At 37.4% G+C, this 13,082-nt stretch overlaps 1 protein-coding gene across 2 annotated transcripts in view; it reads right to left on the minus strand.

Moving 5' to 3' along the window:
* Positions 1-87: 87 nt before the first annotated feature.
* Positions 88-13,082, minus strand: part of LOC137404247 (acyl-CoA dehydrogenase family member 10-like) — a 30,627-nt gene continuing 17,632 nt past the window's right edge. For both annotated transcript variants that reach the window (XM_068090421.1, XM_068090422.1), the window contains 8 exons: positions 12,747-12,887; positions 7,996-8,133; positions 7,060-7,189; positions 4,878-4,997; positions 3,843-4,015; positions 2,998-3,141; positions 954-1,031; positions 88-257 (listed from right to left, as the gene is read on the minus strand). In XM_068090421.1, coding sequence (XP_067946522.1) covers positions 105-257; positions 954-1,031; positions 2,998-3,141; positions 3,843-4,015; positions 4,878-4,997; positions 7,060-7,189; positions 7,996-8,133; positions 12,747-12,887 — 1,077 coding nt within the window. In that variant the 3' untranslated portion in view covers positions 88-104. The remainder of the gene's footprint in view (positions 258-953; positions 1,032-2,997; positions 3,142-3,842; positions 4,016-4,877; positions 4,998-7,059; positions 7,190-7,995; positions 8,134-12,746; positions 12,888-13,082) is intronic.

Below are 13,082 nucleotides of genomic sequence, written 5' to 3' on the forward strand. Positions count from 1 at the left end.
CAATTTATTAGAATTTAAACATCAATGAACATATAAAAAATGATGAGCTGCTTTAAAAATCGTGAACATCTACGGAGTGAGTATGAAGGATTCCATATGATTTCCTAAAGTTTAGATTTATTCTGTCGCATAACCTCGAACCTAGCAATAGCTCGTCTGTGAACTTCATCCGGCCCATCAGCGGTGCGAAGAATTCTGGCCCAAACAAACATGGCAGACAAGGGAAAATCAGCATGATAGCCGGCTCCTCCAAAAGACTAAAAAGAAAACAGATATAAATGTGTGGAAGGCCAATAAAATCCTAACCAAATCGACTGGCCACTTATTAGAGAGTCGAGCAAGCATAAGCAGAATCCTTTGAAAATTCACGTGACAACATTAATGGTATAAGTTTGTAACGCTTACGATTATGTGAGAGAACAAAGTTAAGTACGTCCAATGAGCAGACTTACAGCATACATTTAAACACGCTTTACATTCTGCGCAGAATTCTACACCAAATAGCATCTCTGTATAAACACAAAATCATGAGCTAGCGGTCAACACCGTCAACCTTTTGCGCTAGGTTGAAAAAATTGAGAAAACAAAAAGGGTTCTTCGCGAAACATTAAAAAGGATGAATGAAAACACTACATCACGGAGTATTTGTTGATGTAAACGTGGATGGGTTTGTAATGTAATAGTGTGAACTTTGTTATCATCGACCATCACCGAAATATTGTGACATCAATGCCGAGATACGGCAATGTAGTGTGAACCAGCCATTAGCAAACCAACAAGAAATAAATCGACTATCATGAACGCTTTTGTAAATCATATGCAAGTTCACATAGCAAGTTTCTCAAAAGATTTAACAAAAACATTTGCGTTCAAAACTGTCCCAGTGTGGACACACTTCACTGCTTGTCCCTAAGAAGGATATACTTGAATTACTATGCAGAGAAGCTTCCTACCTGTATAGCATTGTCTATCAATTTTTGTGCCATATTCGGGACAGCAACCTTTATCATTGCGATCTCGGGTGCAGCGACCTGTAACATACGTCACAGAATATTAAATAAGCTTACAAATCTCAGTTTAAATTGTAGAAAAACCGACACCGGTGGAGCAGACAGACTCATCATCACCTAATGAAAATGTACCTTATTTTACACTTCCAAAATGTAACTATTAATAACAAAAGAAAATTCACGTTTTAACAATGGCAGATGCACCTGTGAATGACAGGTTAGATAGAATATTCCTGTCTTGCAAAAACATTTCTGTGACCCAATAATTGAGTGGCTGACACTAAAACAGGTGCTTACCATTACAATTCTAATTCTATTAAATAATGGCGATGAAAAAAGCCTGTGACATAGCGAAAGGCGTGCCCTATAATTCATAAAAATGTTTGATGGCAATGTCTACCAAAATAGACTGCAATGATGAGTTAGTGTTACGAGCTTACTGAACGTGAGAAACAAGCCAAATAATATTTATGTACATAACTGGTTGGTAACAACTGTTTAGATGTTAATTTCAAAGCGACGACGCGGTTGAGATATGTAAGATGGAGGAAGTACGTGAGGTACGTGAGGAATGCTAGAATCTAATCAATCAGATCCCTACCAGCTCGCCTGCGCTGCACTTGAATTCTTGTATTAAGTAACATAGCAACTGGCAGACGCATACCACAGACTCAATGCTATACCGTGCTCCTGTTAAGAAAGACCTTCAGTTTCATTCTGGTGTTAATTTAATCAGAGCTTATGCAGAGAGATGCACTTCCTGTTGCTTAACTCGAAGGACTCCTCCATAATACCAATGGTGTTACCATGCTCTTTGGAATATTCCGATAACCTTTCCAACAGGAGTTTCTTTTAAAAGGAAATTCCTGCACGGGTCCTTCTGATGCAAATAATCACAGCAGCTGAGATTTAAATTTTGTTTGAGACATTTTGCCACAAACATTCCGGCTATATTGAAAGCCTACAACTCTTAGAAGTCATCTGCTCTACTGGCAAACGCTGCCAAACACCGTAAGTTAACACTTGTAATCCTCATCTACCAACCTTACTGGAACATTTGAGATAGTACAAAAACATATTCTGTCTAAAAAGCAAAAAGTGAGTCCAACTCCTTCTGGTGGTGCCTAACAGCAAAAACTGAGGACGTCGCGCCCTTCAACTTCAACACATATACGAATGAGTTTAGCATTTGTAAGGGACGACCATAATCCTCACTTTGCAGTGCAGAAGTTTCCCTTCACAAGCAATGGAGCAGTATTACAAATATTTACATGGAGCTACCAGAAGGTAGTGTCTGACGAAAAGTTCTCATAATTGTAAGCAAACCTGAATCTTAAATTTAAAAAGCTATGGGTTTCCAGGCTTCAATAAAAAGATGCAATACACATCACATTATAGTAGTACTCTCCACCCTCTACTAGTGTTATACCCCTGATAGTACTACTCTCCGCTCTCTAGTAGTGTTATACCCCTGATAGTACTACTCTACACTCTCTAGTAGTGTTATACCCCTGATAGTACTACTCTCCACTCTCTAGTAGTGTTATACCCCTGATAGTACTACTCTACACTCTCTAGTAGTGTTATACCCCTGATAGTACTACTCTACACTCTCTAGTAGCGCTATATTCCTGATAGTATTACTCTACACTATCTAGTAGTGCTACACCCCTGATAGTACTACTCCCCACTCTCTAGTAGCGCTATATTCCTGATAGTACTACTCCCCACTCTTTAGTAGCGCTATATTCCTGATAGTACTACTCTACACTCTCTAGTAGTGTTATACCCCTGATAGTATAACTCTCCCCTCCCTATCAGTGCTACACCCCTGATAGTACTACTCTCCACTCTCTAGTAGTGCTACACCCCTGATAGTATTACTCTCCACTCTCTAGTAGTGCTACACCCCTGATAGTACTACTCCCCACTCTCTAGTAGTGCTATACGCCTGATAGTACTACTCTACCGTTATCTGTCGACTGACCTTGTTGCCAACTGTGTCCATCATATGAGCTGCCTTAAGCACGAGGAGCCTTGACTGCTCGATACCAATCCTTGCGTTGGCTATGTCAGCTTGTATAGTGCCCTGTGCTATTAACGGCTTCCCAAAGGCAACCCGACTCTGTGTCTACGAGTAGAACCAGTGCTAGAATAAATACATTATTGGTTTCATAGGAATATGTTTAACTAGCTCAGACCTCTGATACCAGCTAAAAGTGTCCCCATATCATAGACTAGTAAACCAAGGATCTGTTTTAACCATAGATATATGAAACATAGACACAGAGACTGATCACATCAACCTGATAAAAAGACAAGCAGCTGCACAAATTTTATATAATTGTAAAATATAATACAATTTGTGAAGGCTTTTTGTGATACCACAAACGGTTGTAAACCACAAGTAACATAAATACCTAACAATGTACCTCACGCCAATGGTCGCCAACCTTTTTCTAACTGCAGACCGATCAACGCTTGAAAATTTTATCGCGGACCGAGTGGTTGAAATATTAACAGTAAATGTGAATCCTTCATGTACTCATATCGAACTTCATTACCGCATTGCTTTGTCGACGCGCCTGACGATCTCTAATGGCCAACTAAATTGCTACGGTATTAGTACGAATAGAGAAAGCCCTATACACATTTTCGTTTTAGACTTAGATAATAAATAAAACAAATAACTAATTAATTTTTGTGTGGCCCAGTACTGATTTCATCTATGAACCGGTACCGGTCTAAGGCCCGTTGGTTGGGGACCACTGCCTTACGCAGAATTATAACGCATGTACTATCAACATGTTCGATGAACACATGAACACCAACCCTTTGCACCATGAGCTGCAGAGCTCTCTCACAGTTGCCTATTAACCTCATGCAGTGGTGGATCCTGCCTGGGCCCAGCCTTCCTTGCGCAATTTCAAACCCTCGACCTTCTCCCAGCAGCATGTTTTCAACAGGAACTCGGACATTTTCAAACAGCACCTCAGCGTGACCAGCTATTATAATGTAGACACACACGTCAGAGTACACAATGTGGGAATTCTAATTAGTCTGCATTCATATCAATCTCTACAAAACTCCATAGAAAAAGCAAAGAATTTTAAAGTGCTGAATAGAGCTGGGTTCCGAAAGATTAAAACCTCCCCGTTGAAATATCAGTCATAGAGATATCTATCTAAAGTTCTAAACCTCCCAGTAATAAACTATGAACTCATGCACTTATGCTTGAATGCATCTTAAGTACGGTAATTAGTTTGATAATAGGAAGTGAATAGATTATGACCAGAAAAACTTCGCAACATAAACGCGTATTACAACATCTCGTTTTTCAAAAGAATTGTTACAAAATAATAAATAGTTTTGTTTACAAGATTTTGATAAGATTTTTCATGTTTAATAGCGCGACATTGCAAAGCAATTCTACACAGTGGCCAATTGAACACGGAATCTATAAAAATACCATATAGAGCTAACAAACTAGAGTGACTTATGGAGCAGCACTCAAGAGATAGTATGGAGCGTTTAAGTACCACACCAAATTCAAGAGCTGAAGAAATGACAGGCTTGTTACTGTGCCGTGACATCTAACTCAGTGCGTTACCAGTTAGTCACACTAACACTTCTTCAGCTCAAACACTCAGCAACAAGTGGAATGTAGTTTAAATGGGAAGCAGAAAATAATTAATCAATTAAAAAATGGAAGTGATTGACTCCTTAATGAAAAGCAAACATCAAACTCAATGACCAGCATAACAGTGAATATTAGTAACCTGAGGTGGTAGAGATGTATTTCCATCAAACTACACTTAGAAGCGCAATCTGAGAGGGAGACGATTTAGACTATTAAAATCACATTACCTGGTGGGTCCTGGTTACCAAACACATACAATGGACGAATGACCTTGACCCCTGGAGCATCCATAGGCACAAGGATCATGCTTTGTTGTTGATGCTTGGCAGCGCTTGTGTCTGTCTTGCCTTCAAAGAAAGACAAACAACTGAAGAATTTTTAGTCATTGTTATGCAACTAAAACCGAGAATAAACAAGCATGATGTTGTAATTTTGCTCTCAATATAAAGGCTTCCCCTTAGAAAAGCCAAGTTTTCCCTAAAAAACCACTACAGTAGCTGGTACTACAACTAAGGCTCAACGAGTGCGCTGATAGCATCTGAAATATATCCTAATTTTAAATTCTCGAGCATTCAATCTTAAACAGCTTAAAAACCTATTTAGTGGAACGACATTCTGTATCAGTCTGCGCATCACGCGTACAATAGTTTTGGCAAAGACAACCCCTTTTTCAAACCGCCAATTACGCGTAACGTCAGCTCAGATGAAGCAGTGAATACGGTTCACACAGGCTTAACTCGTACAGTAATGAAGGGGAACTAATCAACCAACGGAGAGCCTAAACCAACAAACCAGACGGACCTTTATCTAGCCACAACTAACTATGCAAGTAACAAAAATCATAATCGAAAGGACTCAAACAATGGGAAACACTTTCCTTTGCTTCAATGTCTTATAGATTATGGGGTGCCCGACAAGTCAATGTTTATGAGACAAATGTCAACATGCAGATGCTAGCTAATGCACCCTCCTTGATCTATATAATGATATTTCCATCAGCGTACAGATGGTCAAATAGCTATTGTTAACAGCCACTATCAAATGTGGGCAGCAAAGATGAAACATTTCCTGGTAGAAAATAAAGGCTTCATCCCGAAAAAACGCTCTAACCAAGATGAGAGGGTAATGAGATTTCAATGAAGAACTCAAACGAATCTACTACATACTCCCTTTTACTTATACCCAACTGGATGTCGATTTACCAAGATTCACTAAAAGTTCAAAGGTCATAAGGCTAATACGGTTATAAAATGGCATGCATTGTCTGATCCACACAGGTGGGCGAGTTCGAAATTGTGTGTAACTGAAACCTTCGCAAGAGATCGCTCAATAGTGTCAGTGCCATTCTCATTCCTTTCATGTTAGAGAGCTGAAACTCAGCAAGTGCTAACTGGCTAATTATAAGCTGATAATTGGATATTTGTGAAGTCACGTGTAGCGGCTTTTGAACAAACTCCTAGTTTATCAACGGAGGATAGGAGATGTTATGATGCTATGATTTAAAGGTGAACTTACTTAAGGTGAAAATACTTGATATCAATAAAAAGCTGAAACATCAAGGTTCAATTTGGTGTAATTTATGTCTTTGTAGACCCAGTCTAGAGATATAATAGTTTAAATGAGGTCCTTGCATTGAATGGGCAGATTCAAGCAAAAGCGCTATTATGATATCTATCCATCAGTTTTTTCTACGTTATCAAGCCATTTGCACATGCGCTCGTTCACGGAAAAGCCGCCATATTTTGTAGAAAATGACCGTTAATCTCTTATTCAATAGTATCTTTTGGTGTTGTTTAGATACTATAATAAAACAATTGCATAAGAAAGCATCGTTTTCAGTAATTCATCGCAGAAACTTCGTGCTTTTAACGATAAAAATTGTCTACAAAGATGGCAGACAACGATAGAATGTCACGAAAAAATGGCAGATAGCTGCACTTCAGGAAAGAGACCAACAGAATAGAGACGCATAATGCTACAGCTTGAATGCATTAGATGATATTAATAACAATGGAGACAGACAACTGCGCAACTAGTGACATCATTTCGACCTGTACTTTTTCTTCTGAATGTTTCAACAGCGATCAAGTTTCGTCAATTTTAACCTTGAAACTTCTTGGCAGTCAGATCACCTTAAACATCAAAAACAACTGCGAATGATATAATGATATTTTTTAGATAAAATCTACTAAAATTTTGTGTAAGTTATCTTTAAACTGACTTATACTACTTCTCAACATAAAGAGGCCAGCAACTGAACTGATTATAAAATTATAATCAACTTGGCCCTTGTACACATTCAACCTCAGACCTCTGAAGCTTACAGATCTCATAGCATCTATGATGTCAACAAAACCTCACCATTACAAAAACATATTAGAAACAATGCGGGAGGTGGAAGATACTGACCCATAAATACACAGATTTTACACCTTGGATCGCAGGCACCAGATGTCCACCATTTACGACCATTGATTATATAGGAGTCTCCACTTCTTCTGATAGAGGATTGAATGTTTGTTGCATCAGAGGAGGCCACCTAGATAGAATGAGTCAGCTGACAGTGACGATGTTAGTAGATGTACTCCACACATACCTCAGTTTGTACCATTACAAGATCAAAAGGCTCCCAGACATGTGGTAGCAATGATTTCCATATGAACAATCCTACCACATCAAGCGTAACAATAATGAGGCAACACTTCTAATCTGCCGCGTAGTTAATTTTTTGCATGCTACATTTGATTGCGAAGACAACGCATAGACTTTAATTGCACATTATTGTCTTGCAACCAGCGAGATATGATGGACTCATCTACGTAATTCTACTTGCACAAACTGGCATATTCTTTTGTTCTACATACATTTTAATACGATCATCCTTTGTTGGTCCACATATACCTACAGCACTTTTTCTACCTCTATTTCATTATTTACTACATGTGTATTTTAAAACCACTGAAGGCAAAAATGAGTTACCTTCAAAATGCAGACTGCATATTGAATGTAACGCGCTATACATAGCTATACATAATTGTTTTCGATTGCTGTCAATTCGTGACAAGGAAACTTTATACCCATCCCTCACTTGGCCATCCTGTTTACTACAAGGGAGACTGGCTATGCTAGTACATGATTCTGGACTTGGCATATTTAACCATCGACAAGACAAGATTTCTGTCAATGAGAAGTTCAGTTATTATTTTAAATCCAACATGTCACGCTGTTCTTAAAAGTATCCTTCAACTACTAGGAAACAAAGGAGCTGTTTTTCACACATTTTCCTTTCAATAAATCGCTGACTTAACAAAAGTAACACTCGTCCAAAAAGCACAAAACACCCACCTCAGGTTCAGTCATGCCAAAACAGGAACGTATTTTACCATCGAGCAAGGGTTGGAGCCACTGCCGCTTCTGTTGCTCCGTACCATACTTTATGAGCACCTCCATGTTACCCGTGTCTGGAGCGTTGCAGTTGAAGACCTACGAGTAACACAGACACGATAACTTAGAGAACTCAGTTTTAGTATTTAAAGTTCAAGAAAGATTCACCTGAATTTGTAGGGTTCGACTCTTAACACCGTCCAAAGGCATGGAAAAGTTCAAGATAGTATATATCTTTCCCAGAGACCTGCCCACCTAAATACACTCTTGAGGCCTTTTTAGAAAAAGCAGATCTCATCAAGATGTTACAGGAATTACGTTTAGCTACATGAAAATGTGGGTGAGATAACGATTAGGTTTTTAACGGAGCAAAGAGTAATTTACAAAAAACAGTCTTCTGTACTATTCTATCATAACTATTTAGCTTCTGGTCTTATCATTGGTTTGGTTTTCTGTATTATTGTATCGTAGTTATCTATTTAGCTTTTGATCCTAACAATGGTTTGGTTTTCTGCACTGCCATATCATAGTTATCTAGTCTCTGATCCTAATAATGGTTCGGTTTTTTTTTACTACTATATCACAGCTATTATAGCTTACATTCCTACAATGGTATACTTCAGCAGCTGGAGGGTAACTTATTAGCACCCAACTATAACCTTAGTGAATTGTTTTAATGAATTCAATGCTAGTGTTTTACTAACAATATTCTAACAAATAATAAAATCCAATAGCTTAACAAAAATATTCAATAAGGTATCAGATACTTCCTGAGCCAATATTGATGCATTAAGTGTATTAATTAAAAACGCTATAAATTATTATTGCCACACACAGAGTTATTTTTTGTTCAACTCAAATGTATGAGCACTTGATTGGATAAGCCTACTTGAAAGATATGACACCGCTATATAATTGATGAGAACTTGATTCATCTAATCCACTTGAAATCCATTACATCATAACATTTTATGGCAGAATATTTGCTCGCTGACACATCACACCTAACTTTGCAGTTTTAACAAAATTTTAATCAAATATTTAACAATATTTTTATAGTTTTCAAAAGAGGACGATATTTTTTTAATTGTTAGTGGTGTAAGGAAGTATTTAGCACTACAAATTCATTAGACTCAACCACTAAATCATCCCAATAACAGCTGGACCATGGTTAGACAGACGCTGACAGGTGATTACAGGTACAGTAGCTGCTCCTACAATGTAATCTATAAAATAAATTCCACTTTACGAAAATAATTTATGTAAAGTTTTTGTTTCATATTATGTAAGAAATTTCTAATAATATAAAGCGTCAAGTCGGTGCAAGTTTTAAAATTTGATTTGAATAGCCAGAGTTTCATAGTTAGCCTTAAAAATATCGTGTTCTCTTTTGCCGCAATTTGGAGAGAAAACAACGTCTAGGAGTATCTCTAATATATATACTAGTTCCCTGGTAGTCTAGTGTGCCTTGAGAGATTGTCATGATTGTCGATAAAGCACAGAGAATAAGTAGCTGCGCAATTATTCAGATATATATAAAGGCGCTTGATTGTTGCAGAGGATAGTGTGTCGACCTCTCGATCTGAATGTTACGAAGTGGAGACTCGTTAAAATTAATCTTTTACCCAACCTCTAACTCTGGCAAATTGGACAGACAGACAGATGCTCCTACGATAGAATATATATACTTTTGCGTTACTTTAGACATATTATACAAAGTTTTTCCCTTGCAGCGTAGACTCTGTCGTCTAGAAAAAAGTGAAAAAATGGATTCAAATTGCCATTGAAGGTGTGCATTCTCCTTAACTCAGCGTAAACTTACCACAATCATGAACTAAGTGAAAATGATAATTCAAAAAAAGATAAAATCTATTGATACAAACCAATAATACCACAGTTACTGTACATACATTAAATTAAAATGTTAGGTTTAGTTTTTTCTATTAGAAGGGGTCAGGAGGTGAGTTTCGGATGATCTTGGAATGGATTAAGCAATTTCTCCTTTTACTGTTCATATAACAAAAAACCCTATAACATAAATGTTCTTGAAACGGATTATTTATGTAGTAGGAGCGTCCACTGTATAATATTACAGATGGATTAGGAACAGCTACTACATAACTAGCGAGAATTATAAGATCAAAAATAACACCATGATGTACATGCAAATATTTTAGCCTTCATATTCACATTGTCCTAGATTAACTCTAGTCCGTATTTACTGCCATGACACAATATTGAGTTAGTAAAGGCTATCGCTACAGTTAGCGTCGTTTTACAAAAACGGAATCTCTATATTGCTTTGATTTGTCCAAATCCCTAAACCTAGCTGTAACCTGTAAGTATTTTCAGACTGGAAATGTACTACTCTATTTTACTGGGATTTAAATATATTATGTCCTATTCCTCTATATTTTATTCTAACATGAAGGTTTTCTATATTTAAAATTGATGTGAATTCATGTCAGCGTGAATTCTTTGCCCTTATCTACACTAGCATCACTATTTATTCTGGACGTGCTATACAACCAACAGAACATTAAAATTCCTTCAATTGGCATGAAAATTAAAGTTTGTAATTCGATACAATACAAATAAAACGTTGTGCTTCCATGAAACAAGAAAACTGGCCTGCCCCTAAAGATAAAAATTTAGAGTTGTGTGCACCTGTACATGAATGAGCACAGCCGACCACAAAACAGAGAGATGCAGGCTTTTAAATGATTGGTTGTGCTCACAGCATTTCTCAGGACATGTACTAAACATGAATGTTTTCATTTGATTATATGTGAAGTTAGGAATGATGATGGGACCCGTTCAAACACTTGCTCTTCCTATGTCTTGGGTTCACTTGTAGGATTGACTGGAATAGTGCTCTCTGTTTATCAAATTTACCAGTGTCACGTTCTGGATAAGTGACAAATATGTATTACAACATGCCATTCCTAATTCTAGCAACAGCACTAGCTGGTTGGGCAATCAACGATTAAACATAGAACCAGGAACTGTAAAGTGATGGTTGTGATCTTAGCAAACATCAACTTGTTTGTGAAAAGAGGCTCTGCATACCGTAAAACCTCTAATTGAACGCCACCTTTATTTGAACGTCACCTCTATTTGACCGCATCTGTAGAAGAAGGGTTGCAAAATAAAGCAGCACCCTCTAATTGAACGCACTTCCATTTGACCGCCACATCGACATTCTTTGATCTTTATGAACACATAATAGCAAGTGATCAGTAGAAAAGTGTTCACAAAATCATACTAATAATGACTCGGTTACAGCAATAACAATTAATTCTTTCATTGTTTCTGTCCGTATTGAAGTTTGTTTTCTAACTCCATAGTTTTCCCATTTTTTTCATTAAAACTTTGAAAGCAACATTATTGATATATACCTAATTAATACCTGCATCAGGCTAATAGTAGTTCCTTGTTTAATGCAGTCTTGATGCTTTGGCGTATGTGAGAAAATGGTTTATATTCATGATGGTATATGAACGTCTAGTTTTAAACTAAAAGTTGTGCCTAGCAGCCACGCCGCTAATAGTTTATCAATATTTGTGCAAAATGCAACACGTAAAAGTTTGACTCAGCCAAAAAATTGTTTAGACGTTAAAAATGACGAAAATATTGTGGAAGGTATTGTTTAGCTAATTGTAAAGCTAGTTTTGGCTGCAAACTGTAGCAAGCATATTAATGAGTGCAATGAGCTTTTACTCAACATTGTTAAAAATAGTTATAAAATAAAAATATGTCTTCAAATTTAGAATGAAATAAAAAATTTAAAGCTTCAACAAATTGCAATGCAGGACACAGGGCCACAGGCTATAATATCATCACAGGTTAATTGCAAGCAATAGATATCAACTGGTAGAGATATTTCTTGGCTTCCCAACGCATATCTATTAAGAGATGTACGACAAGTGAGAGGTGAGTTAGCAGATTTATTGTACCTTAAAGAGTTAATGTCGCTCCACCGGAAGAGAGTGCAAAGTATAGGCAACCATTCGCTTCACCCGTAAAAGGGTTAAATTTGGCTTCCCATAATTTTGACAAGCTATTTGAAAAATGCAACGCCAGCCTGTATTTGAACGCCTCCTCCATTTGACCACCATGACAGGGGAAGGGTTGAAAAATAGAATGGTATTTGATTAAGCCCTTTTAACTGAAGGTAACGAGGAAGCACAAAAAAGAAAATCCATTATTAAAGGTACACATAGCATATTTATTACATTTTGAAGCTGAGTCAAACCTACGATAAATATTACAAATAAATACGCATAAATTTGTTCTTATAGTAATATTAACAATGTCTCTCTCTCCATTGAACTGCATTAAAATTTTTAAGCAATTTCTAGTTTTCGCAGTACCAGATTCACTCTCTCAAAAGGAAGGAAATGGTATTCAGCAAGCAAGAACAAGTTGAAACATGCTAGCATTTCCATCCTGTTGCAGCGGCTGGCCGATAAATAGGATTGTTTATCCTCACCAACTCGATGCTGCCACTGGGCATCACTGGTACAGCGCAGTGTTTTTAAAGATATTGTTTTTTTTTCTGTAAGGGTGTCCAGTTCATCCTCCCCATTTGCTGGCCCGACCCATAAAGCTAACCAGAAAAGATCCTACAAGGTTCTTCTAAATACCGATGATGATATGCACGTATTCGCACCAGTAATAGCCTCATGAATGAGAAAATTTGTACGACTAACCTCAGGAGAAATAGGACACCGTCCCATCTCCTCACAAATAAATGCATACTCCACATTGGTCAGCCCAACACCGTACTTCACATCCTTGTCGGTTTCTATTGGTATAAACAGGTTCCACAATCCCTCTGACTTGGCCTTTGCCTTCAAATGAAATATATTGTAAAGCATTCAAATTTTTACCATGTGATCTTCTAAGATTTTAACTGCTGACACAGAAGTTGTTCCTAACAATGTAGTTCTGCTCTGACACTGTTTAAACTACAAGAACTAAGTGTGCTATTGTGGCAACAAAGCTTGAGTACTCTATAGCCACTCTGTTTGCACTGCAAGCACTTT

This window comes from Watersipora subatra, chromosome 9, assembly GCF_963576615.1.
Source record: "Watersipora subatra chromosome 9, tzWatSuba1.1, whole genome shotgun sequence".
Classification (NCBI taxonomy): Eukaryota; Metazoa; Bryozoa; class Gymnolaemata; order Cheilostomatida; family Watersiporidae; genus Watersipora; species Watersipora subatra.